The sequence below is a fragment of the Bombus impatiens genome, unplaced genomic scaffold (assembly GCF_000188095.3).
Source record: "Bombus impatiens unplaced genomic scaffold, BIMP_2.2 scf_0036, whole genome shotgun sequence".
Lineage (NCBI taxonomy): Eukaryota > Metazoa > Arthropoda > Insecta > Hymenoptera > Apidae > Bombus > Bombus impatiens.
Window position 1 is genome coordinate 482680 of NT_176455.1, and position 27285 is coordinate 509964.

The following is a 27285-nucleotide window of genomic DNA, read 5'->3' on the forward strand; positions in this document are numbered from 1 at the left end:
CGTATTTTCAATGTAAATATTCCTAATTGAGTCAGATTAAAGCATTCAAGTTTTAATTTTGTACTATTCAAAATATCTACAACTGATAATTGTACTACAAACAAATAACTAGTAAACTAAAGAGGAAATGAAGCAATATCAATATCAATTTTGGAAATTCGTGAAAAAATATCATTATATCACAATCCAATATCTTATACATATAAAAACAATATAGTATCATATGAAAGAATAAAAAATATTTCTTTCCAAGAACGTCCAAAATGATAAATTATGTTTGGCAAAATAGTGAAAAAAACAGTTGTAATACCTACTCAGTATTACAGGGAAGGCATAGAAACCTGAAAATATAGCTGATCACTGCTTATGAGATGGGATTGTCATAATAAGTACCGTTTAAAGACAAAGATATAGAAAAACCGCCTTATCTATGAATTCTATTGAAACAATTATAATCTTTTATTGAGATAATGAAAGTTAATTAATTAATTAATTAGTTAATTGCATCTATTGGATCCATCTATATCTTTGCACCTATTTCTTAGAAAACAACCTTATTCGCGCAGGAGATTCAGACGCGACGTTAACTCGATGCAATTCTCTTGGCTGCCTAAATTCCCTCGTTTGTTTGAGACAGCGATGTCTGTCGTGAACTGGGCAGGCTTGAATGTATGATGGATGGAAGAAGCTAATATCAGTTTCTTCCAGGGACTCATTTCTATCAGATCTATCAGTCGGTTCGTCCGTACCACTGTGCTCGAAAATTGGGGCTGTAGGCATAAATATGTGACATCTTGCATACTATTCATTGATCATACGTTTCTTGTAATAAGAAATTATAGTTAAAAAATAGAAATATCCATAATGAATTTTGCAATACAAAAGTATCTATAATTATCAGTCCCTACAACAATTTTTTTGTAAAAACCTAAGATCATCTTAGTAAATCCCTTTTTCCAAAAAAAGGTATAAAAAGGATCTGTTACCATCGATGTCACTTAGGTCGACTTCTAAGTTGTTCATTTCATGCCCACATGGGCCACTCAAATATGTCGTGCACAGCGGCATATGTTGCGGATTACATGCAGTACTACAATCTTTAATTAACCTGTGAGCAGGAAAACCACTGCTGGGAAATCCGGCTTGTCCAGTGCGTCTGGCAGCATAAACAACGCACAATGCTAACTACTTACAAAATAATTACTGAATTTTTGGCAATCCACCTCTATGTATGCAAGGACTTTGATAATTTATGTATTATTATTTAAGCATTAATCAATTGAATGAAATAGCATATTTACGATATTCAATACACATAAAAGACATCTTGTTTCCCAACAAAAAACTTAGAGTCCTCATTATCAGAGATGTGGTTGCAAAAATTTTATTTATAATACATTATCATCGCTTTCTCAGATAGTGCTCGTGTAGTTCAAGCATTGGATCCACGAAGAAATTCGATGTTTGTTGATATCGATAAATTGAAAATTAAACACATACCTTCTGAGTTCCTCTTGACTGTGAGCAAGTGCCTGTGCTACTCGTTCTAGCCTGATCGATCGAGCAGTCAATGGTGAAGCTGCATCGCTACCACCACTTCCTGCACCACCAGTGCTGTCCCTTTCACTCACTGAATGCAATTCTTCGCCTGATAACTGCAACTATGATATGATATAAAAAATTACACATATGTCAATGCTACTGCCTTACACATGTCGCATTGTCATCACAGTTATTTACCTGGCTCGCAGGAAGGGATTCCGAAAGTTGACCTGGACTAGCTAAAGAGGCAGCATATTGATGGAGATGCGCTGGAGACATTGATGCTGGTGCCTTCAAAATGATAAAAATATTGAAAATATATTTTAAAATGATTAAGGATTATAAAGTAAACGGTACTTACCGTATGATATTTATGTAAATAATCTCTGTTTGGACTATGATGCGATTTTGGAGTGGATCGTCCACTTAATGGTGGAGATGCCCGTTCGAGACTTCGTCCTCTGGCTAACAAATTCATATGTTCAAGACTACCAACCCTGGACTCCAACTCCTCGGCACGCGCTTCGGTACTTTGCTTTTCTTCCTTCATCAAAAGTGCACTTTGACATATTGGTATATAAAATATGGTATAATAAATAACGTTTGATTACCTGGATTAATCTAATTTCATTATTAATTGCATCTAATTGTTCTTGTAACATTAATGCTAGTGTTTGAGCATCCGTATGTCCTGTAGGACTAATTACATCAGCTGCACAACTGAATAAACTTTCGTTATCTCCGTCACCTTCTGCATCACTAGAAACATCAAATGCTTGTTGTACATTTGCAAGGACATGAGCCTGCTGTAACTTTTCCCATTCTTGCTCTGCTAAAGTACGCGCTACATAATTCTAAAAAATTGAGAGCGTGTTATTCAGAGTTTTCTATTATATATTTAATTTTTCATATACTAAAATCTAATCTTCTATGTGCTACCTTTGCTGGATCATCTTCGATTGCAGGTCGTTTACCCGTTCTTCTTGGTAAAGAATGAGTATCAAAACTACTATGACTTGCACTCCTAGAAAAGGAACCTGGATCCACTGCATTGGGGGACAAACTTCGAGTTAGAGCATCTGTTTGTTGAATATTGAACGCAATTTCTTGTTGAAGCATCTGCCTTTTCACGTTGTCGATTTCAAGGCGAGCTTTCCCTAATTCCTTGACTATTTCGGCCTTCTCATTTTGAAGATCTTCCGCAATCTTCCTAGTCTTTTCCAGTTCTTGCGTGAGTGCGTTTTTCTCTTCTAATGCGTGCATCCTTTCTTTTAAATGTACTTGCAATCTTTCGTTAGATTCTGCAGAAATAAATCAAAGCTAATAAGCATAAGCATGTATTTGTTATCAGTAATGTAATTACTTTACACAATATACATATAAATTACCTGATAAAAGTTTATCAACAGTTGTACTAAGCCGCGTATTATGCTCCTCATTCATCTTAAGTCGTTGATTGACACGCATCACTTCTGCATTCTTTTCTTCAAGTTGCGTTTCCAACCTCTGTATTCTATCCTCTGCGCTGCCGTGTCTTTCTTGAGCCTGCTTATTAAATATTTCACATAATTAAAATCAATGCCTGCAGGTATTAAATTTAATTAGAGGTGAATTCATGAAAATATATCTACATATATTAGTTTGTTCTTTATTCTAAATATAATCTTCCAGTAGAGCTAACATGTAAAGCTAATGAATTGAATTGAAGAATAAATACGTGCCTAATACAAACATGTCTACAGAAATGTGATAATAGCACTAAACTACAAGTTATTAACAAGCTCTGAAAATAATCACACTGATTGCTATGTTCGGTATATTTAGTGAGTAGAAAGTAAGTAAATTATTTTATATCAACCTTCACCTTTGTAAGTGACTTGATTATCATATTATATTCATTAACTTCATAATCTTAGAAGAAAATTAAAAAAATCTGAAGTGTGTTTATTGTTTGTGTGGTTCGTGAGTAGCCATGGCCAATGATGAAGAATGTAACAGGGAAAACATTGCAAAAAATTTAATATGTAAACTGAAGTAGAATGAAGACTGTTTTCAAGAAAAGACATTAAAGGGGCAAGCATTCTCGACATAGGTACATTTGGAGGCAGGGAGTATCGATAGAAGTGCAGAGGAATAAGAAAAGAAGAAATTGATGATACGACGACTTAATTCCTCTGCGTACCTGGTTGGGCCTCCTCACCTGCGTCAGAGCCTCCATCCTCTGCTTTAATTGCTCTTCCATTTCTGGTAACTTAGCGTATTGGGCTAATTTTTGTTCTGCGAGTTCTAGTTTCTCCTGTATCGCCGCGATTTTTTCTTCTTGGAGCTAAACATGAATTACATAAAGGTCATTAAATTGACATAAACTGTAAATTTAATATAGAAGAACGATTACCTTTAATTGAGCTTTCTTATGCTGCAGCTCTTGCTCCAGCTTTTCATTGAGATCATGTAAACTAGTGGACTCTCGTTGAGCATTAAGATAACGTTTTTCAAGAGTCGCTATCCTCTCTTCTTGGTCCTCTTTTTGGGCAACATTTTCACGTAAATCTCTCTGTAGTTTGACATTCGTTTCTTGGGTTTTCAGAAGGTCTTTCTGAGTCTTGGACAAAGTTTCTTCCAACTCTGCTACTCGGCCACTTAATTCGGCTACCCGCCGCTGCCATGTGCTCAACTCTGAGCTCTAGAATAATTGTTATAATACAATGTTAATAAAATTCAATGTGCATCTAATATGCTACTTGTATGTGTACAGAAAGAGTATTAAAAATTGTGTTTCTCATATGCACTATGTAAATATGTACATCTACACAAATATGTTTTAACAAGGCATTATCTCTCTTGTTCTGCTCTTATCTCTGAGATACTATACTAGATCTAATTGAAATATATACTATAATTGAAGTTGTAAATGTGTTTTTATATTGCATGGGATGTTTTGTGTCAGTATATATATACGTCACATTAATGATTAAGCCATTTATAAAGTTTGCTTGGGAAAAAATTCATTCTTATTCATTAGATCATGCGAATATGAAACACACATTATTAATATATATATTCATTCTACAACATGCCATAGGCGCCAATGATAATATGGCACATTTAATGGAAGGTAAATTCAAGTTGTGCAACATAGTGTTATAAAATCGATCTAATTTTTTCTGTTAATATTTCTTAAAAAATCTCATTACAATATGAAAACAAAATACAATATTTCAGTAATTGCTTTACGACTATCATACTCTATAGCATTTAATGAACATAGTTTAAAGTTGATCTAGAAGATCTCTTAGTGTCGTGTATAAATGAAAGCGCTTAATGATATTATCAAAGATAACAATTTGTTATTGTGTTTCAACACCATGCAGTTTAACGGGGGCGCTCTAAGTCTCTATGTTTTTAATTCAAGAATAGCAATAAAAAATGTTTTTCTGAACTTGTGTAAATTTGCAAATCGCTTGAGGTGCATGCAGAAGAAAAAAAAGGGGAGAACGAAGAAGAGTATATTCGTTCTGCATCTCAAAAATATCAGCAGTCAGGGATGCGTTTTATCGCGCGAAATGTTCCACGATCCATCTACCTGACTGTTCCTAAATCAATGAGAGAATCATACATACGCTAAGTAGTTCGTCGTGATACTTTTTCATACCTGCTTGTCAAGAGTAGCTTGCAAATCTATTACGCGCGCCGCAGAATCCTGGTCCACAGGATCGAGACTGCCATTGCTCAGTCTACTTTCGATCTCTGTTGACTTCTCCGTACCTAGTTTTTGTACTGACTGCTGCAGTTGTTGTTGTTGCGGTTGTTGTTGTTGTTCCTGCTGGCCTCCTGCCTGCTCAGTCTCATTCTGCCCGATCATAACACTACATTCAGAATGCCTCGCTCGCATTGCCTGTCCTGCATCGCCGCGCAATTCCCAACAACTACGTATCTATGCAGCTATGCGACTAAACCACTACCGTGCACGCTATTGCGAATGCATTCTTATTATGGATGCAACGATCGAGATGAATGACAAACAGATGGTCACTTTATCGGTACAGATTTGAACTCTGTTCAAGGATGACATTACATGATTTCCTCTGATCGACGCATAGAGTGCCATGATTTGAAACGAATTGGAAATTCTGATAGAAAAGGGAAATTGAATGAAACGTGGAATAATATGATTGACAGTAACTATTGTAATTCTCATTGTGACATATGAAAATCACTAATGATCAAATGCTTCTAAGATGACACAGAATATACTCTTTAATCGTTAAACACGAGCCAAGGGCTGAAATCTGTGACCAATAACTTCGAAATCAATCAATATCTAACGCCGAGATTAGAAGCGTATCACAGATAGAGAGAAAGAGAACAAGAGGATCCGATGACGCAGAAAACGAACTTTATCACTCTATATAAAACGGTGTGGCTAGGTGAAATACTGAATTATATCAAAACCATGAACATGCAAAGTGAAAAGATCGCATAAATACAATTCACGACGCTTAAACATGTTGAACACCTTTTTCATGTATTCATGATAAATATGACTGTGAAGTATGAAGGAGCAGTGTTATGTGAAATATTTGTGGAGTGCATTATGCATGGGTGTGCAACAACGTAAAGATATTTCTCAGCTACCTTGTTCTGCTGCTGCCCGTCTTCCGCCTGTCCGTTCTCCTTGGGTCTATCTTCTATATTTTTAGGCGCATGTCCACTTAATTTATATTGCTGGAGCTGCGAATTTTTATTCAAATTACAAATATTATATTTGTTACACGATTATTGAACACTTTAGTAATTAAGTATTAAAGAAAATACAAAATTAGTTGAAACGATACCTCTTCTTTGGTAATAGCTAGCTCTTCTTCCAGGCTTGTATTCCTTTCTAATGCAACTCGCAATCGTTCACGCACCTGAAAATTAGTTACTATTAAAATATCGATTTCTTATAATCGGTATTATAATTATTATATTTTTCATTAATGCATTTCCAACTACATTATATTCATATTATATTCTCTTCAACTGGTGAATCGCTGCATTTGGTAATTTTATAGAAATTTTACAATTCATCATTCTTGTATCTAGTTCACGAAAAATGCAACGAGCACCAGTTTCAGGGCTGAACGGGAATCGTGATTCTCCGTATCTCCCCTCAAGGTTGCCAATGTGTCAATGTCGTCAAACAATGGATCAGAAAGTTCTTACTTTCTCGTCTAAAGCCTTGTGGTGCTCGAACAGACTTTTTAGAGCTTTGAGCACTTCAACTTCGGACGATACTCCAGATTGCGCGGCGGCTTGCCTCTTCACTACAGTCATCCTAAGCGATCGTTCATGTCGGGAAACCAGGCATTCCAGATGCTCGAGCAGAAGCTGCGGAAGGCAATAGAATCGTCTTGGTGAGCAATGTCGTAGAGACAAGTACCGGCTTCAATCTATAAGATGCATTAGTGGTCTGTTCTACGTACACGAGTATTATTCCTTTCTGCTTTTAGTTCCGATATCTCTTCTTCTCTTTCTAGGATACTTTCGCGCGCTGCTGCGAGCTCCTTCGTCAATTGAGAGAAATCCTGTAATTAAAAAATGCATTTCATTTATATAACAAGCTGCGGACACTGGTGAAACGATGCTAAATAATAAATTATAATAGTTAATAAGAATAAAATTAAAACATCGTTAAAATATTAAACATGAACAACATAAAACATTAAAATTAAAACATATAGGTAAGTAAATGTAAATCCATCGTAGAGAACATATGTATAGAATTATAATTGTAAATAAATTGGTTTAGTATTCGCCGGAGTTCATTTCGAATAATACTATTTTAGAAATGATACTGCATTCCCCTAATATCTTTTTACCACGGCGATTTGTATAGAGATTAAAAAAGAATAATGGACACTGTATCCTTGAATCGTAGTCCACTGTTTTTTTTATCATTTTTACACGATATAGTATGCCAGATACTTCTATATACATATAATAATAGAAGTGCATTAAATGCCCTTCACCGATCAAAATCAGTTTTAACCGTAACGTCATACAATATGATAAAAAGAAATTTTCATGATTATTTTTAATAATTCAATAAGACGAAAATAAGGAGAAATGAACATCTGATTACTTGTAACAAGACAATATGAATTGAAGAGAAGTGTAGTGTAATGTAAGAAGATCGTAGGTCGTTTCAAGTTTTTCAAAAATGATGATCAAAGTGGTCCGGAGTCAGTCTCAGCGGGATGCTTGATAGGGAAACCGCACTTTCACCTTTTTCATTCAGGCGCGTTTTATTCACGCCTTCGAACGTGTTACTTCCGCTCGACACTCCAGCACAATGTTAAATCTTTATTTATAAATGCTACCTCGATCGATATGGCCTTCCCCGTTGAAACAACATCGACAGCTGCTTTGCACTTTAAAGGAGCAAACAGCCTCATCTAAATTTATGTCGCTCCTGCTTGCTCTCGCTCCTGTCCCTCATTGTGCGAAACTTGGGAAAACTTGACACTTACAACCATTATTTTTGGTATCAGAACAACAATCTCAAAAAGAAAGAGAAAATTCTAAAACTGAGTATAAAGTACCCTGTGTTGCACTTCTTGTATCATATTTAACATAGTATATTATAAATTTATCACATAAATTGTGACAAAAAGGAGATAATTTAACAAAACGAAACTAATTTTTCTAAATTTCTTTCTCGCTTAACAATGTGAAATTTCAGATATCTCTAATTTTAAAACCTCTTCATGTCTTCCGAAAAAGGAATACCCTGAAGAATTTATATATCTTCTCTTGAATGTTCAAAAAGCCTGCAGTAAGTAACTTCTTTCAAGTTTATCGGAATGATGAAAATTTGGAATTTTAGAATCCAAAATAAGGTATCTCCTTATCTAACATAATTTCAATTCTCTAAATAGTTCAACTAAAGAACAAAAAAAGAAGAAAGAGATAAAGAACAAAATAGATATCCAAGTAATCTATATGATACAAAGGAGAGAAGATATGAAGATATAAAGATATAAAAGAAGGAAGATATTTAAAACACGCCTGTAATTCGGATATCGTATCCATGAGAGTAAAAATTGAGCTACTAACACAGATTACATAAAAGCTGTTCGGTAACGAGCAATAGTTTCACGTTAAAACGGAGCAGAATGGACAAGGCTGGCCGTTCAAGTGGTTAGATATTGTCTTTGAATGAAGAGATATCGATGGATTCGTAAAGAACTCATTAGCCAGACGATGGCTGATTAATTACAGCCGACTAGGGAATCCTATTAACACATCGAATGTGTGCCGAACGAAATCACCGGGAAATACGACAGAGTGAAAAGCGGCTACACAGAGAAGAAGGGACCTAATTTGCATACTGAAGTTCAGAACCTGAATTATTCCTCTGGGATCTTGAAATCACGCTTGTCTGCAATTAAGCGAAAATACTATGCATTATACACACACAATATTTGCTATAGTTCTGAAATCAAATATTGAATTATAATAGATTTAGAAGCTTTTGTATAATTACGGTAATTACTTAAGACTTCTATATCTATAAGTCCTCATCCTTTTGCCTGCAGATACATTTTAGAAGTTTGATACGGTGATATCAAATATGAAAGTAAATTAATGATCTGTTGGTGTTTACCGGTAGAGACATCTAAGACCGAGACAATTAATCATTACGAATGGTAATGAGAAACTAATACTCAAGGATTGAGGAAGGATGATCTAATTACAGGTATATTCTCATGAATAAATAGCAACGATAAAAGACAGGTTAATGCTTAGTATTGTTCGATTTAAGCTAAATTAATGACGCTCTCTGTCCATTTATCCTAAACATACGATGCTCGGTATCTTCCCATACCAACGACGCTTATTTAAATTATTCAATAACAATTTCAGCGAATCAATATTTCTTTTAAATTAAATTATATTATATCAAGTTAAAATCAACAACCAAAATCCATAAATTAACATGTTCCACACATTTAAACAACGTGAGCAAATATTGTACGAGAACAAATACTGAATCTTTAATTTAATGGATACTCATCAATTACATCGAATTGACATAACAAGCAGCGAAACTTCTGACCTTTTTAGACACCCGATACCTGTATTTAAACGTAATTGATCGATACATTTGCCAGCAAGGCCGTATCGATTCATTAACAGCTTCGTTCCATAGACAGAAAGAAAAAGAAGTCGCAACTTTTTTCTACAATTTCATCGCGCAACAAGTAGCTGAAAGAAAGGAATTTTCAATGCATTACTTGTGCCAGCAATTAAAACGAATTTTTCTTCGTTTTTCGCGCTAGAGACGCGTATAGCTTTTCATACATTCAAATACAAGTCTCATCCGGAAGAATAATTAACGATATGGTATCGTTATCTATGTTTCTCACAATTTCTCCGGTATTTATAGCGGAACAATTTTTAATTTAAATGATAATTAAGACTGGCATATGGAAGTATACATTTCTTCGCGCCTCAGATACATCAGATTTTCAGATTAACCGTTTCTGTTTAATATTGTTTCTTAAAATTTTTAACAACTCATTCGCAACTTCTTTCATTACAACAGACATTCCAGCAAACATCAACATCATTTTAGGTATTATCATCAGACACTGTTCGAACCCATAGGCTCTTCAAGTTGACCGTAACTTGGCTTATATGAATGCGAACTTCAATTTAAATGGTTTAACGAATTTAAACAAAACTTGAAATTAAGGAATCTTCCACTCCAAGTGTCTATCATCACCTCTCAATTTATAGACCCACTTTGAACTATCTCAACATTCTACACTCTCATACTGATACAAGGGGTGTCTTACTATCAAGAATTACTTAAAAATTATCTAGTTTCAATTGCTGTCCAACATATATATTTCATATAATAAAAGAGAAATCGCGTTTCTTATCTATTCTCTTGGTAAACATGTAAATTGTAATATCTGAATCAGTGCTCCGGAGAGGTTCATGCACTTCTAACAAACTGCAGCTGCATAACCCTTGGAGTCCGTTGTGCCTAAACTGTATGTCCGCACGCGAATTTAAATCTCATCTTACGTACGCATCGCGTTACGCGATCGATATCGCTTGGAAATTATCGCTGTTCCGATAGTGTGTTCCCGGCGACATCGTGACGCAACCATGGAATCGATAGATACACCGACCGGCGAAACTCTATTCGCCACGATTCATCCTTTTTTCCTCATCCCTTTTTTTCGTCTTTTGCATCTTTCACGAGGCAATTTGCGTGAGATCGTGTTCAACTGGCTGAATCTTTCTCCGGAAACGATTCGTTGAACCTGCGATAAAGAGAATATAGATTTGATTTTAATTCTGGAACTCAATGTTGTTTCAGAGATCTCGCTCGTTTAAGTACTAAGATATAACAAATATAAGAAACCCGTTATAATTGCACTCAGGTCTCGAATATAATTTTCAATTGAATTTTATTTTAAATATAAGTTGCTAAACTTAGGGATTCTTGTATGATGTATAAATTCAGCATAATATTTTAATGTTTGAATTACTGAAAATTGTACATCCAAGATACAAGAATCTGCTTTTTCAGTAGTCATAGAACACGCCAGGCACGATTGCAGTAGAAACTTCAGTGGTTAATTTCTCTGAGTACCGAAACGAAGAAGAATATTAGTTCTAAATGCATGAGACTCATAGATGTTATAATCTTTTCCTAGGAGTTTAATTTCTATTAATTAATTTCTCTATCTCCCAAAAATTCAAAAGTTCTGAATGTTCTTGCACCTGTTAACAGGTCGCTTGAGAAACCTACGGGCAACAATGGAACATTTCCCTTGGTGAAGAAATAACACTTGAAACCCGCTGTAAGACACTTTCTACTGTCAATTGTAAATAGCACAAGTTCCGCCTCTGCAAATTACAGAAGCGAATTAAATTAATGCGCAACAGCATTCGAGTGTACGATTTATTTCTATAAAACATGTTCTTTCTTTGAAATTGTTCCCTATCATTATACCTAGAAACATCACTCTCTGTATCTAATATTTTATTGATCATCAAAATTATGAATTTATGATACTATTATGTGTCATTAATAATTAACTAACACAGCGATTTTAAATGAAAACACATTGAAACTGATTGGTATTTATAATATTTGGCCTTACATTATGGAATTCTGCAAGACTGAAAAGTAAATACCACATTCCTAAATTAATGGTTTTCTAATTATTAGTTACACGCGATAAAAATGTTTAGTAAGCATAAGAAAATGAATAGCCAACTATAATTTGCAATTACAGCTTGTCAGGATGAAAGAAGCACAAAATCGGTGTAGCCAGAATTCTCAACAATTTTAGTACGACGTCTGGTTAATGTAGAAACTCTTACTGGCTAACAATTACTCTGATTATCCAGTTAACTATGTTTTCTAAAGATTCACGAAGAAATGTAACGGGACGGTTCCGCTTAATTTCTTGCCATTCAACCATGGAAAATAATTAGACCCATCCGTAGCAAGTAATAATTAAGCATTTATTCGGCTAAATGATCTACTTTCGCCTAAACTATGATTACCCGAATTTGTTCGTTCATTTCTTCGGATATTTAGATATGCGATCATCGGTTTATTTATATCCACTGCACGTTCCATTTTCCAACATTCTCCTAACGGTTGTTCGAGAAATGACAGGCCTGCTGGGAAATCGCGAGTTCGTCGCTAGGAATCGCGCAGACTCTCGTCCCGCTTGATTATTATTATCAGTTCGAGACTGTTAGGCGATATAGGTCGATTCAAAAACGATGACAGAAATTTCTGCAATTCTGCCGTTCAAATAATTCTGAAACATTGAAATATATTTGGTAAATTCTAGGAAATTTTATAAACTCGGCAAAGAAACAATTATGCGGATCGATATACGAATTTAGGCATTTAAGAAATTTGGTGAATAGATAAGATATAGGAGAATATACTCCCTTCTTCGTGATCTGAATGTGAATTAATTAAAAAATCATGAGAGGAAATGTCACGTTTAAAAAGTAGACGACGTCCAGATAATGTCAGAAGTAGGTCCTCTTCTTGATCCAAAATTAAAATTTGACTCATTTCTTCAAGATCAAATGCTAATGAGATACTTTTCAGGCCTTTTATGCGCTCAATGTTCATATTTTATATCGTATTTATGGTGAAAGATTCACGAGAAATTCTCGAACAGAGGGTACAGATTGCACTCGTAAATCTCACGACACCATGTTCCCATCAAGCCGAGGAGCCTTTTAATTCAAAAAACCACCAACTCTCCACCAACAACTTGTCGATTATTTTTAGCCGGGGAATGTTGCACTGTAAAGCGTATTCATACAAAGAAACTTTGTCTTCATTATCAAAGAACATTCAAATCTTTTAACATGAATAAAAATGTGATACCATATATCCTTATTCTAAGCCAAGAACAAAAGCTTTCTAATAAAATATTTAATAAAAATTCCAATAGACTCACTGACAATTTTTTATCACTGAAGAGACGAGCTCTTCTGATTTTCATTAACTATACTGAACACAACTATCGAGTTCTAAGCAAGGAAAAACGACGTCGTGAACTAAAGAACGAGGACAAGCTGAATGTGCCAGATACAGACGAAAGCCAAACTTGATTATTGCTCGAGTTGCAATGGGAACCTATAAATAGTGGGATCCAAGACAACGTCGGGGATGTTATCGACTCATGAAAGCTTGACGAACGTGAAATCGTGCCTGAAGCTTTATTGGGCAGGTAAAATTTTTGTAACATCGACATACGGGGGATTAAGCTCTCTCTGAAGAAAGGGAAAGAAGGAAATACGGATCAGTGGATCGCAGAGATGCGACCGATGTGAATAAAATGCATCTCGATCGGTATTATGTACTCGTTAATGGGAACTTGCAGAGAAAGAAAACCCGGATAGTTGGAAAATAATCCACAAAGATGCAGTATCTCCGACTAGCTTGAAAACTGAAGACAAAAGAAGCGAAATCTGATGTCTCGGTAGTGGAGATACCTTGTGACACAAAAATATAGGACACTCAACTAAAACAAAGAATAAAAAAATTCCGTATGTTAATATGAAAATGATGGTACAAAAAATAAAAGTAATTTTAATATCCTCCTTTCTGACAAATTTTGTCTAGTTAGATTATTAAATTTTATTTAGAGTTCAAATTCATTAGATTTTTAAGACTATAAACATTTTCTTATATCCTGACTATCGTTACAATTCTAATCACAAATTTATTAATCCAACACGATTACTAATTAATTGTGAGCGTTTTTAATAAAGAATATTTTTCATTTCTGAATAAATACTGTTCTTCGAAATGGAAGAATTAGATATGATCCAAAGGGCATCATTTTCTCATCCCCATACAGGTTTTTCTCTAAATAGCTAATTAAGTATAATTGGAATAGTCGACAACGGTATGATACTGAAACACGACAAAGTAGGGAATAGAATCATCCGTGAGGAAACATTATTCTCTCGAGAGCGAGATATTTAGCACAGCCGAGGAGAATCTCTCTACCTATAACGCCGCATTACTATTTTAATAGTATGAGCTGGAAGTATGTAATGCGCAATGCCTGCGTAATAATGAGCTACCGTCACTTTATTCCGTGACTTGATAATAATCTCGTGTCTCGGGATAAAGAATTATTGTTTCACTACTAGTAGTCTCACGATGTTTCTCCAATTTATTTTCAATTGTTTTTACTTAATAATCCAATTGGCCCTTTTTAACAAACAATTTTACTTCATAGATAAGAATATGCATTGCATTGTTTATGTTCGTCATCGATTTGTATTTGCTTCTTCAATGTCTAAAACCAAGAAACAGTGATTCAGCGTAAATGTAATTTATTACATGTTCTATATCATGGTTACTTGATATGATGAACAGATAAGTAATAAATAAGTGAATAGAAGTCCAAAGAGAGAGAAGTCCAAAGAACACCAAAATTTTTTTCACAGAAGTTTAAGTCTTAAGCTTCTCTAATGGTTATTAAAGTAGAATCTACTGATTTAAAAACAATAGAGAGAAACAGGAAGATTAGTGAAACATAAAATATTAACGTAATTCTAAACAGACTCTTGATTGAAACATCAATATCTCCAAGAATAAAATTAAACAGAGAAAGCTATAATACAGCTATACACGTTTAAGTATGGACATATACATAGTTTAATAATGTTGGCTAACGCATAATAATGTTATGCGTTGATTGCAGCAATGACTACAACTTTATTGTTTAATTGTGAGAAAGAAGAAGAAATATCTTCGTACAATACTCTTAAAGACTTAAAATCACCTATGTCAATGTTAATGAACTAAAACTACTGCATTAAAATACCGAATTAATTACCATAAATCAAGATTCATCAATTAACCAAATCTTTCATCAGTTAGTATTTATCAGATTATATGCATCTCTGTTTTTATTTTAAAGCATAATTTCTCTTCAGTGGTCGTTCAAGTACAGCGTAAGCTCCAATTAAACGAAGCACGAACTAGCCATATTGAGATTATCAGGATCTCGAACTTCCAGAACCCGAAATCTGAAAAAGCAAGTAGATACACGCGAAGATAGAGTTGCATAAGTATGTAAATACAAGCCGGCTGCATAGTTATACGCATGTTTGCGATTGAATGGCCTTTTGGTATCGTGCAATTTGCATTCTTAACGCTTGCCCGCCGTCAATTATACGTGCACAATAGTGCCCCGATAACGTTAAAGGAACAGCCAAAGGTGTCTCGCAACAATTATAATTTTCTGCATTTTCGTTAAATATTCGATCAACTTTTAACTTCCTTTAAATCTTTTTACAGATAGATATCTTCGACTCGATACAATTATCTAAAAAATAATTGTAATAAGGAATTAATAAAGTAATAATTAAGTTATACTCTGTAACGATATTCTAATAACGAGATGCAAGGACAACGAGCGCGAAGAGTATACGTATCCAAATTGGATTCAGCATTTTCTGCCAGAACTACTGAGAACTTCATGTGAAATGAAGAAAGGTAAAAAGCTGAAGAAGAAGGCAGCCCGTTCTGCTAGACGGACAAAAACAAATAGTCGGATAAAAGCGTTACAAAGAAGGAGAAAGAAATGTGAAGAGGGCGTGACGAGAAGGGGTGGAACACGTTGGCCCCATCTGAATCATCACTGCACGCGAATGGCTTCATTCATACGCAAATTTAAAGTACGTTCACGTGAGGCGGTATTACGATCTATACCCTTCGTTAGATCGATCATTCTTTACAACCGACGACTCCTCTTCCCGTTCGAGTCTACTTCTGTCGACAGTGGTAAATTGAAATTACTTACACGGATTTTGGCTAGATCATTCTACACTTTAATATTTCATTATTATAAAAATTAGATATGAGTCACATAAAAGTTAGAAAGTAAGAAATTGAAAGAGTAGAAAAACAAGGAAATAACGAAACTTGGAAACTCGAAAAGTTAACGCAAAACTAGAAACCCAAGGAAGTTAATATAGTGCGAGAAACCTAGGAAGCTAGGAAAATTAATATAAACTGAGAAACTAGAAACCCCGAGGAAACCACCTCAAACATTTTCTTTTCCAAACTACCACTATAATTCGTTCCAAAAAATGTATGTATCCCATATCCTCACTACCATAGAAATTCAGAATTCAATCTTAAAGGTGCATCATTAAAGTTTATAACAGCCATAACATTTTAATTCAATTTTCACAAGCCCATAATATTTTATAAGTTAAATATTCTATAGTTAATATTCCATAGCTCCATAAGATAAAATATGACAATTAATTAGTTCCACAGTACCATAGAACTCTTGCACGTGTAACAGCTTTTTTAAAATAGTTGATCGTTTAATCGTCAGATATGCGGGATGAGGTGTGGTGGAAAATCATGTTCGACCAGGTATACGATCGAAATGATGGGCGACAGCGGCGCGGCTTGTTTAATGGCACCTACGAAAAGGAAAGTGCTCACCCACGCATCCTATCTGACGGACATTACAATGGCAGGTTATAAGTATCGGTCTCGTGTTCCTTGCTAATTAAACGTGAACGTGAACGGATGTAAAACATAAAACGTGGTAGATAAGACCACATAATCTTTCGAAATCGTGGTTTCAAACGGTACAAAGCTAGTGCATCTATTCTATTCGACTGTTGCACTTTTTATAGATATCATTGATGTTACCCCTTTCTTGTTACAGAAAGCATCTTGTGTGCGAGATTATTAATTGCTACAGAGGATGGTAAACAGAAGTTAAATTTTCATTGTAGGAATCTAAAAATTGAAGAATTAGGTGAGTCAAAAAAAAAATTGGAAAACATATTACGAAGATATTATAGACAAAATTGACTTGGAATTTAAAAAACAAGGTAAATATGATAAATTTAATGAGAAATTCAGAAATTAGGAAATTAAGAAATTAGAAAAATTAATTAGATGTTTAAAAGAATAATTCCTATCCTATTTTATCATAATTATTTGACCCAGTCTCAAGCTTAATCAAAACTTTAATTTTCTAGCAGAATAAACGTGTTAGTGACTACTATCCACAATGGGCTCCCAGCTCAGCAATGCAATTTAATCGCCGACATTTTCATCGATGATGGCCATCAATCGTAATTAACTTTGTAACTCTCTATCTCCCTAACGCATTATCAAAAGAATCGATTGTGTTTTTAGCAGCTATGTTCTGTATGAAATAATTTGTAATTAGTCACACTGACAAGTCACGACGGTGACTAATCGAAACCTCCTCTTCTCATCTGTGGTTTTTTGACGCTGCTTCAGGAGTATATCAGTGTTGCCCTTAAAGACTGCAGTTCTATTTGCTCGGCAACTTACGACGAACAGTTACCAGAGGAGCATAATATGTACCAGATGTTTACCGTTTGGCTTAGCTACTGTGCAAATACCAAGCTCCTTCATCCAACTTCCAGATAACATATCGCTTGCTTATCCAAAGAAATTTGTACCATTAGCTATCTTCTGAGAGAAACTAGAATTTTCAAAGAAATATACACAATGAAAATGAAGTAGGTAATAGATCAAAGATTTTGTGATTTTCATTAATTTTCTAAGAAGTGCAGATTCATTTGTAAAAATATTATTTTGGAAATCTTAAGATTGTTTCCCCATAAAAGATCAACCTCCATTAATTGGACTATGAATATCTTCAGTTTTTAATAACACAGAGATATATTGACTAATAAGAAATGTCAATCTTTTCTTTCTTAACTTTAAGATTCTTGTCCCTGAAGAGATGAAATTGCGAGAAAATGATACCAGGCGAATCGTCAATGCCAATACGCGGACAGATTCGAGGAATGTGAAGGGAAATCAATATAGCTCAAACTTCTCTGACTCAGTGACACAGAATATCAGTTCTATCGGTTTACGTGGAAAATGGCTAACGAGCGCAAGCTAGTGTAAGAAAATAAAATAAAATATGAAAATTTATACTAAAATATCATTCGATCTGAGAATCTCTATATTTTTAGAGTTCGTTCCTTATAACAATCAATCTCCTGGATTGCACTAAAAGAAACCTCCAAGTTTCACCAAGAATATTTAAGTTCTATGTAAGTGCATTACCAAATCCACAAGTTCCAATGTTCTAATTTTAAAATACATTGCATGTATTGCATTAAATGTTACATATAATTTATATCATAAAGGGTTGAGCTTCAAAGTTTTTCATCGATGAAGAAAGCCGTAGTTTATCTAACAGAAAGAGATGAGAGATGCAGGGTTGCATGTACCAATTGCAACTTTTAAAAGTTCCTCGAGAAGGATGATCTTCGAGTTCGCACAATCGCGCGCGATGAATTCAGCTCGCACATTAAGCGTATAACTGGGAGTTGTCGGTAATAACGTGGTGGGTGGATATGAGGCTAACGTTCCAACTATGTACGGCGCTGTGTGTCTTGCAAGTGCACTCTAAACAGATGGTTCTCAACCTGTATCTTTGTGGAATGCGTCAATCCCATACTAATTACGGTCAATCTAAAAATTATACAAATAAAAGAATATTTTAAATAATGTTTTTTAATATTGCAGAATTAGCATACCTAGGCTTTTTCATTATTTCTACATATATTTAAATTTCTTTTGCCAGTGCAGAGTGAAATGTTGGAAGAATAAATGGAAGGATCTGATCGGTCACGTGACGAAGCAAATAAAAAAAGATAGGTCAGCTCTATGGCACCGATTATCGGGGAACTGAAAAATTGGGCCATGTTTTGTTCGAGCTGCGTATAAAAAGCTCGAATGAGTGTTCGAACGAATTCATCCGACTTTGTATCGGGACCGATTTCCATTCTTTTCTTTCTTTGTTCATTTTAAACCAAATCATTGCATAATCAATTAAGTTTATATAAATTAAGAGTGGTTCGTGCAATTTGGTTGAAGAAACAGATATTTTTACCCATTACGGAAACTCGTAATGTAGTGCCTTTCTACAACCACCACCAAGTTATGTTCTATTAAAACAACACATGGAGACAATTAGTACTTATAAACAAGTCATTCGGCAGCAGCATAATAATACACAACGAGAAATAATGTACGTATAAAAGAAATTATGAAAATTTCATTTAGATCAAGCTTTAGATTGCTTATAATTAGTTATAATACTTCACCTACATTTTTACCAATATCTAATTCCAATACCTGCAAACCCCAAGAAGGATCACTTTTGTTCGCTTCCAAATTCAACAGCTACGTAATTTTATATTGATCTCCCATTAAATTTCACCCATATCTAACACAAAATCCCATCTACATACATCTTCAATATCTTCAACAATATCATTATTTCAAAATAGAATATGTAATTTTAACACCTGCAGCTACGAAGAGAAATCCTTTGGCAAAGGCTTTCTTCTCGATTTATTCATCCGAGTCAAACACAGGATTTTATATTCTGTTTCACTTATACACATCTTGAATATCTTCGATAGAGGTACCATTTCCAAATGGAGCATCCAACTTTAACACCTACAAGGACAAAAATAAAAGTTGTTAAATTCATCAAATTTCCAGCTAACATTCGATTGGTGTTAATTACCACGTCGATTAAATTTCATCTAAATCCGGCCAAAGCGAAGAGAGGAGCATTGAAAACCGCTGCACACGGCCGAAGGCAGCGGCGTTGCAGCTCGTTGGCGGCGCGCGCGAGTAGAGAGAGCTACTACTACCGAGTAGTGTGTAAAAGGCGAGGTTCATTCATGCGCCGCCGGCTGAGTAAGGTGGGGTGGCTATTGATCGTCGAGCGTATATCGCGTACACCGGTGCATTGCACCCGTTCGCCTCGTTCTAGAAATTTTTACCCCAAACTCTCTTCCGTGCCTCCTCTCTCCATACCGCGCCTACCCCGATATCGTCGCTACGTTCTTCGTCCTTTCGCCGATTTTCAACCGGATCCTCGTATACGCCGATTCCTACCAGTCTTCTGAAACCGAATAATCAGCCCTATTCGGCTGGGGATCGATAAACTTCCCGGGGGCTCTTTCCAGGCTTTCCACTACCTCCAAGAGAGCTCATTTTTACATGGTGCATGATAGGGATGCTAACTTTTGGTTCAACTTGATGATGAATAGCATTTGGAAAGGGTAGATGTGTACTGGAAGTTAATATTTTGATAGTTTTAGTTGATACATCACTTTGTAGTATTGTTAGTATTTTGTAATACTGTTCTTGTATTTATTAGCTATTAATATATTTAAGTAAATGTAACCAAATGTGACTTCAATATAAAGTTGATACTACAAAGATTGATAATATAGATAAATATAAAATTAACGCATTCTGGCTTAACTGGATTAGTATCTTCTCATTTGCATTCTATTATATTTTTCCAGATATTCATTTGCAATATATAGAAGAAAAATCAGGGTACCTAATTATAATTAACTCCAATAAAGATTACAAAAATTGAGAATAAAAAAGTCTACCAACTTACAAGTATCCATAACTCTAATTTTATATAACACGAGCATCACTGAAATTATTACCGTGTACTCATCATACCGTGTAATCATACCTTGAATCACATCTTTCAGTAAATAGTTCATTTAAATAACATCTGATCCAATCAAGTCATAGTCTACAGTATGCATACTTCGCACCTGCGATAGTATCCAGTAATAAAATCTAACAAAATCATAATAGTTTGAGCACGTTCCACTAGAAAACCAAACAAACGAGTTGAAGAAAAAAACAGCAACTCGGAAAAGGGGTGAGAATTTCGAGAGATCCTAAAACTATTTCACCGCGATCTGAATTTTTTCTCGACGGAGGGTTGAGGCGACCTAATCGCCTTTTTCGCCTCGCTTCCACTCTCTTCCCTCTCTTTCTCGCCCTTTGCTCCCTTTTGCACCCCTTTCCCTCCCGCACTTCCGCTGCACGCGCCTGCAGCTTTTTGCAACCCCTGGCCGGCATTACGTGCCGAAACTGCGAGCAGGTCAGTTTTTTCATTGCTCGATCGTCAAGTATATACGTGTATCTGTATGCATGTGTGTATGTGCATTTGTATAAGTATGGTAGTAAGTACAGAGGGAGGGGGAGGGGGGAGAAACAAGAAGAAAATGGAAAAAGAGGAGCGAGAAAAAAGAGAAGAGGGGAAGACAGAGAGAGAAGAGGTTCCACTCTCAAAAGTTTCCCACCCTAGCTTCTCTCTAGCCCTTTCTGCGCTAGACAGGACGAAACTTTCCGCAGTATTACAAATGAAACGGTCTTTGTGTCGCGTTGCCACAGCTTCGAGATCGCTCCAAGCATGCTTGGCAGCGAACCCTTTCTTCCGGACAACGTTCCGCTAGGATTGTTCGAAAGAATGCCAGAATATTCCGGCGAAACTGGCGGTGATTTATGGAGAAACGTGCCGATGCTAATTCAATCCCGTTCAAGATTATTTAGGGTGAAGATTCGATTAACCTTTTGTTCATAATTGTTCCTTTAGCAGGTATTGGTTGCATCTTTCCACTTGTTGGATTTTAGTCAAAGATGGTTTAAGCAGTCTGTACAAGGGAACGATACTAATTACTATTTCACTCTGAATTAATTAACTTGACAGTTCAAACTATCTCGATAATTACGTTTTCATTTTCTTCATGATTCTGTAATTTTCTTGTTTAAAGAATTATTTGATATTATTTAGTGCAAGAATAGTACCTTTCTGGCCATGCTTGACTCGATTAATTAAGCAATTCATAAACACCAGTAATTAATGTAATTTATGAATACAACTAAAGAAATAGATCCCAAATAGAGATTTGTTTCATCCTCGAAATACCATAATGCTATATTCTGGATATGTACTCATGTGCATTCTGCACATTTTTGCACATTCAAATTTCCCATAAATGGATAAATATCTGCACTCTAACTATGTATAAATATTAGATACTTTTTTCATTTCTACGTCTTCAATTTTCATTTTTTTTTTTTATTTATTTTTTAAATTATTTTCTATACACCCATCCCAAATATTTCAATTGCAAGACTATCGATTTTCTTATGTTTGATAGGACAAGTACAAGTAAAATCATGTTTGCCTTTCAAAATCGAATATAGAAAGGTTTTCACAGTTTGATCGGTCATCGTGATTAACTGATCCCCATGGATCAAACCTAACGATGTAAGAAACAGATTCTACCATAATAAAGAAGACCTTCGGATGTTCAGTTTAAAAACTTAGGGGAAAGAGTCGGTAAAAAATCGCGGAAGGACAAAAACAGAAATCACGTAATACGAGCCGCTCGAGTGACTGCCCTTCGTACTCCAATTGCTCTGAGACAGCCTGTAATCCAGCACACATTACATCAGAGATCCACACCCAATCTCCATATGCGTGGAACGCGATACATCGTCGATAAATACACGATGTGTTTCCTAACAAAATATATACACTGTACGAGAAGTTGTTTCTAAAATAATAATCTGAAACCACTTTTTGTTAAAAATTGATCTTTCAAAGTGGAGACTAAAAATGAAATTTAATTTTTTAAGGTGGAAGAAGAAGAACATAAGGAAGGACTTATTACTTATTATAGATGTCAATTATGGAATAATACGAGAAGGATTCAGCATAGTAATATACTTCTTAGAAAATTGAACATGCAAATTCTTATTTTCTCAAGCTAGTTTTCACAGGTATGAAGAAAATTAATAAAAATTTGAATTTTTTAATGAACTTTAAGGTTTAGACCAAATGAAGAGGGAAATTATTAATTATTGGAATTTTCAATTACTGAGAAATTACAAAATATAAAAAGTCAATTATTCCTGACAATTCTGCTTTCTATTAAGATATATGCTACACATACATCATGATTCTACGCCCACCGCCATAAAAATTTCCAAATTGTAACAAAAGTTTCGACAAGCTCGTAACAAGCTTTTAAGAGATTAACAGGGAAAATAATATTCTTATTTCTGTGAAGAAATTTAGGTTGGAAGATAGTTCAGGGAGGTCTGAAATACATACGAATCAATTAGCAAACAGATGTTTCGCGACGATGCAGGTGGAGGCGTTCGATTTTCTCTTGCTAATCAACTGGAAGCAACGAAGCCGAAGAATTCGAGTTGTTAGCTACCACTTAACAACCTGACACTCAACACCTTTCGATCCCTGGATGAAAAAGAAGAAGGGAAAATCGATGGCTGATACAGGTTTTAAATCATTACTCTGATCGTCCCCATTTAAGCGATTTAATCGATACAAAGAACCGATTGCTTCTTGGAAATATTGTACAATGAGAGAAACCATGTAGAATTTACATCTCATCGTTGCTTTTTATCTCATAATGATAATTAAATGGTAATTTTACTTATACCAAAGTACATACGTTTTATAAAAGAATCTTCCTTTGAAGTTAGTTGTTTGCACAGAAAAAAGACAACAATATTACCTCACTACTCGAGGAAGAGGAGGGGACGTAATATTAAAAGTTCAATTTAATTCAATCGCTCTGATTCACATTAAGAGCCTGAATTAACTGAAATTGGTATTAAAACCGTCCGTGTAGTGTGATCTGAATTGAAGTGACGGGCGCTCAGATACTGTCAAGCACTTACAAATAGCGTTGACTCACATGGTAATTCCAGTATTAACAAAAATATTATGTTATTCCTTGATGAATAATTGTTTTCATTTTTCTTCGCTTGCATATTGTTGCATAAATTCGTGAATTAAATATTATTGAAACACAGTATGGTCTACCTAAAATACAATTTTTAATTATGAATATGAGTAACCAGTATAGAAGATAATTGTAATGATAGAAAGTAATATCAATTTACCAACTAACGAAATTGTTGAAAGAAAATTTCATTAAAAATGTACATTTTCAGGATATTTTGAGACTTTGTTTGCTACTGTGCTTGTAGGTATGTATGTTTCGATGCCATTTGCTGTGCACGATGAAAGAATCGATAATCCATTCGAACGTGCACTCGATACAAGCATGCCGAGGCAGTAACACGAAATTAATGACGAGACGAGTCAGCGGCCGCAGCTGCAGCACGCACGAGGAACGATTTCCCTTCAAAAGAAGAGAGTTCTGTGCTTTTACGTACGCCCTGTCCAAAAATTAAATGAAGCTTCGACCCACCTTCAAATTATATTTCAGATTTCCTCCTGAACCAAATAATTCATCTGCCTATCAATCTCCTAGCCGATTTTCTTCCTCATATTTTTCCATGTATTTTCCTTCGTCCTTTATCCTTATTTATAGAAGTTCATCTAAAAAAGAAATTAAATACTAAAATAGATACAGTAGGATAGCAGACGTTGAGAGACCAGGCTGATAAAAATACATTACACTTTAACCTATTAGGATACAATAAGAATAGAAACATGACGAATTTTCAGAGAAAGAACATATCTAACATGAGAAAAATATCTAATACGTGATACTAACAGAGAAATCGGATACTAACGGAGACTAAAATAAAAACGAATCGATAGATCTAACAGTCTAACTCAGATAGCGGCAAGATAGCAAAATTTTAATATTAAATGTATCACACCGGTTTTCAATCGTATCAATGATCATGTTTGATCTTATTATTCTAGGTCAGTGTATCAGGCATCGTGTCGGTAAATCGCAATGATTGAAATTAACCCATGGCCACCAATTTTGCACCAGCAGCACTATTAATTTATCGGCGCCGTTTCGCTGTTTCATTGCTAATCGCAATTAATTACAAGCCCTGAGAGGCTTCACTGAACTATGACCGGTTAGTTACGAGATTTCATTATGATCATCAGTAACCCTATTAGTCTTTAGTACACGGCCGCAAATGCTAGTTTAATATCGTTCATAATCGAAGTCACTTCTTTCCAGCCGCCTCCCCTCCCTCTAGCGTCTCTCTTTTTTCTCTTCCTCTCTCACGAATTTACTTGTAAATGAGAATAGTTAATGAAACTATAACGAAACTGGGTCGCCGGTTCGTTTCTCTCTCCAGCTGCCATTTATTATCCGTTCTCGTTTCATTTTTACCCTTTGTCTCGGGAATACGTGCCATTAGGTCGCGCAGGAAACGAAATCCTGCAGTGAAAAAATGCGAAGGGATTTTCAGAGGGCTTGACAACGCCGAAGTGCCGCATGCAAATATATATAATACGATCACCATAAATTCGTCGAGGATCCCTGCACTCTCCTTTTCCTGCCCGGAAACGTTACTGCGACATTTTCCCTGTTTTACTTCGTTCCAAAATTAAATTTTTCTCTCGTGGAAAATTAGTGAGTCCTTCAATTCTCTCGTTATCTTCATATCGTAGACAATTAGAGCATTTAATTTATAACATTAATTATATCAGACTATATAAATAAGAAGAAGAAGCTTAAAATGTGAAGGTCGCGAAAGAAAACATAATGTGTATACGTTTCTTCTACTGTAATCTTCATTTATATTCATAAAAATACTAACAAATAAACGATGTGATCATTTGATACTTGTAACAATCCAATATAATAAGTCTGACAGCAAGTTGTGGACCAGAAGTGTAATGGTATTTCATTAATAAATATGCAACAAAATTGCATTTTGCAAGAAGAAACCTAAGAATCATATTGAATTTACTGAAGAATAAATTGTTACTATTGTCCCCTTTTTATCAGTGTGAAATTATATCATTTCCAATTCTGGTGTTTACTAGAGACACCCCGTATAACATGCCGGCGCGTACATAAAAGCCAATCGGGCGACGGTTGGATCGATATGGTCGTCGGTTTCTCTCCCTTATTCCACGAATATATCGATGCTCCACATTGTGTTTCTTTCCCTTACGTACACTGCCTTCTCTCTTAAGGTCTTCGTACCTTACAATGACTTTCAAGTCACAGTAAGGAAAGAGAAAGATAAAAAGGATTAGAAAAGCGCGCACTTCACGACCAAATACTCATTCTTCCTAAAAACTGTTGATCGCCCTCGAACAATAACAGAGAACCCTGCAAAGTGTCTTAATTTACTGGAGTTTCCATTTAAAATTGCTTAGGTTTTCTGGAACCTAAAATTCAATCGAAGAATCAAATGTAAATCAAGATAAAGTTTATCTAAAATACAATTTTTCGATATTTGGGTACTCCACGATGTGAAGACATGTCAGTACCCAATTGTGAGTCAGTCTTCATGCGAAGTTATATGAATAACACTTCAGGAGATAATTCCGAAAAACCGATAGCTGAACAATATCATACGACATCGTTGTTGACTTAAGACCAACAAAATTTCCGTATTATCTCGTGGGAGAACATGCAGTAACTTAACAAATCACAGATTAATGTATGACAATATCAGGAGTTACATATACAATACAGGCGTTACATATGTGGAGTTCTGAATGCAATGCCATCGCCTCAATGAGCATTTATCGAGATATAACAGAGAAATTATCGCTGATAAGGAATTTTTATACATCATCTGCGTTTTCTGTCGCAGGCATCTAAATGGTACCGTTCTCCTCGTTCACATTTATAATTTATAAATAACAGAATACATTATGAAATGCAAATGTCATGCAACGAGCAAAGGTTAAATTGAACGATAAAGCCGGTGTGTATTTTCGAAGCTGCTCCTGGCAAGATAAGACGCTATCGAAGCCAGTACAGCTTATAAATTTTCATTGGAACTTGCCAAACTCTGCAGAAAGCTGTCACGTTTCAGCCGCAGCGAAAGCTTAATAAATAATTGCCAGGAAATTTTTTTTCTGAGACCTGTGCCTTGGGAAACAATCTCTTCGTCTATCCCACATACATAAAATTATAATTTTGGTAAATATGTTATAGTAAAAAGTGTTTTTTAAAGCAAGATAGCTATTACACTGTATACTATAACGAGTTATTTCGCGTATTTTCAGTTTCTTTACTGTCCGTTTAGAGAAAAGCCAGCATGGCAATATTTTTATCCGTAAATTCATTCCACGGATATAGGAGAGATTTCACGGGAGAAATAGGTGAATAAGACGCCGCGTTACGAGCACATATATACACCACCTACGAGTTTGCATCGAGATCTATGTGCATTTCCGGCGGTTTACCGTTATGTGCATATATAGCTAGGAATTGGACCACAAAGTAGATAATATTGCTCCTCCAGACTGTGCGCATCACGTTTCGCTTCAGACCACACAAAAATCATCCTTCTTGATGAATTTTACAATGCAAATACTCATCGGCAATCTCTTCATTATACCT

General features: G+C 35.2%; 1 protein-coding gene and 2 long non-coding RNA genes across 20 annotated transcripts in view; 1 reads left to right on the plus strand and 2 right to left on the minus strand.

Moving 5' to 3' along the window:
* LOC100748557 (liprin-alpha-1) overlaps positions 1-27285 on the minus strand; it is a 42408-nt gene that overhangs the window by 7783 nt on the left and 7340 nt on the right. For 6 of the 17 annotated variants that reach the window (XM_033322164.1, XM_033322154.1, XM_003485161.4 and 3 more), the window contains 14 exons: positions 7008-7109; positions 6748-6912; positions 6378-6452; positions 6178-6273; positions 5195-5392; positions 3938-4225; positions 3725-3868; positions 2931-3090; positions 2482-2843; positions 2154-2396; positions 1904-2086; positions 1741-1833; positions 1501-1661; positions 1109-1156 (listed from right to left, as the gene is read on the minus strand). In XM_033322164.1, coding sequence (XP_033178055.1) covers positions 1109-1156; positions 1501-1661; positions 1741-1833; positions 1904-2086; positions 2154-2396; positions 2482-2843; positions 2931-3090; positions 3725-3868; positions 3938-4225; positions 5195-5392; positions 6178-6273; positions 6378-6452; positions 6748-6912; positions 7008-7109 — 2318 coding nt within the window. Of the gene's footprint in view, positions 1-1108; positions 1157-1500; positions 1662-1740; positions 1834-1903; positions 2087-2153; positions 2397-2481; positions 2844-2930; positions 3091-3724; positions 3869-3937; positions 4226-5194; positions 5409-6177; positions 6274-6377; positions 6453-6747; positions 6913-7007; positions 7110-12117; positions 12151-19431; positions 19586-19655; positions 20040-27285 lie in introns of those variants that run through there. The other 11 variants (XM_012389045.3, XM_012389027.3, XM_012389018.3 and 8 more) reach the window with 9 other exon arrangements.
* On the plus strand, positions 15319-17312 carry LOC117152016. Its single transcript, XR_004462237.1, has 4 exons — positions 15319-15780; positions 16449-16710; positions 16791-16883; positions 17113-17312. It is a non-coding gene; the product is annotated as an uncharacterized LOC117152016 (long non-coding RNA).
* Positions 23281-26284, minus strand: LOC117152015. Of its 2 annotated transcripts, XR_004462236.1 has the most exons (3): positions 25220-26284; positions 24615-25137; positions 23281-24329 (listed from the first exon to the last, which is right to left on the minus strand). It is a non-coding gene; the product is annotated as an uncharacterized LOC117152015 (long non-coding RNA). The 2 variants fall into 2 exon arrangements; XR_004462235.1 differs by having other exon boundaries at positions 24615-26284.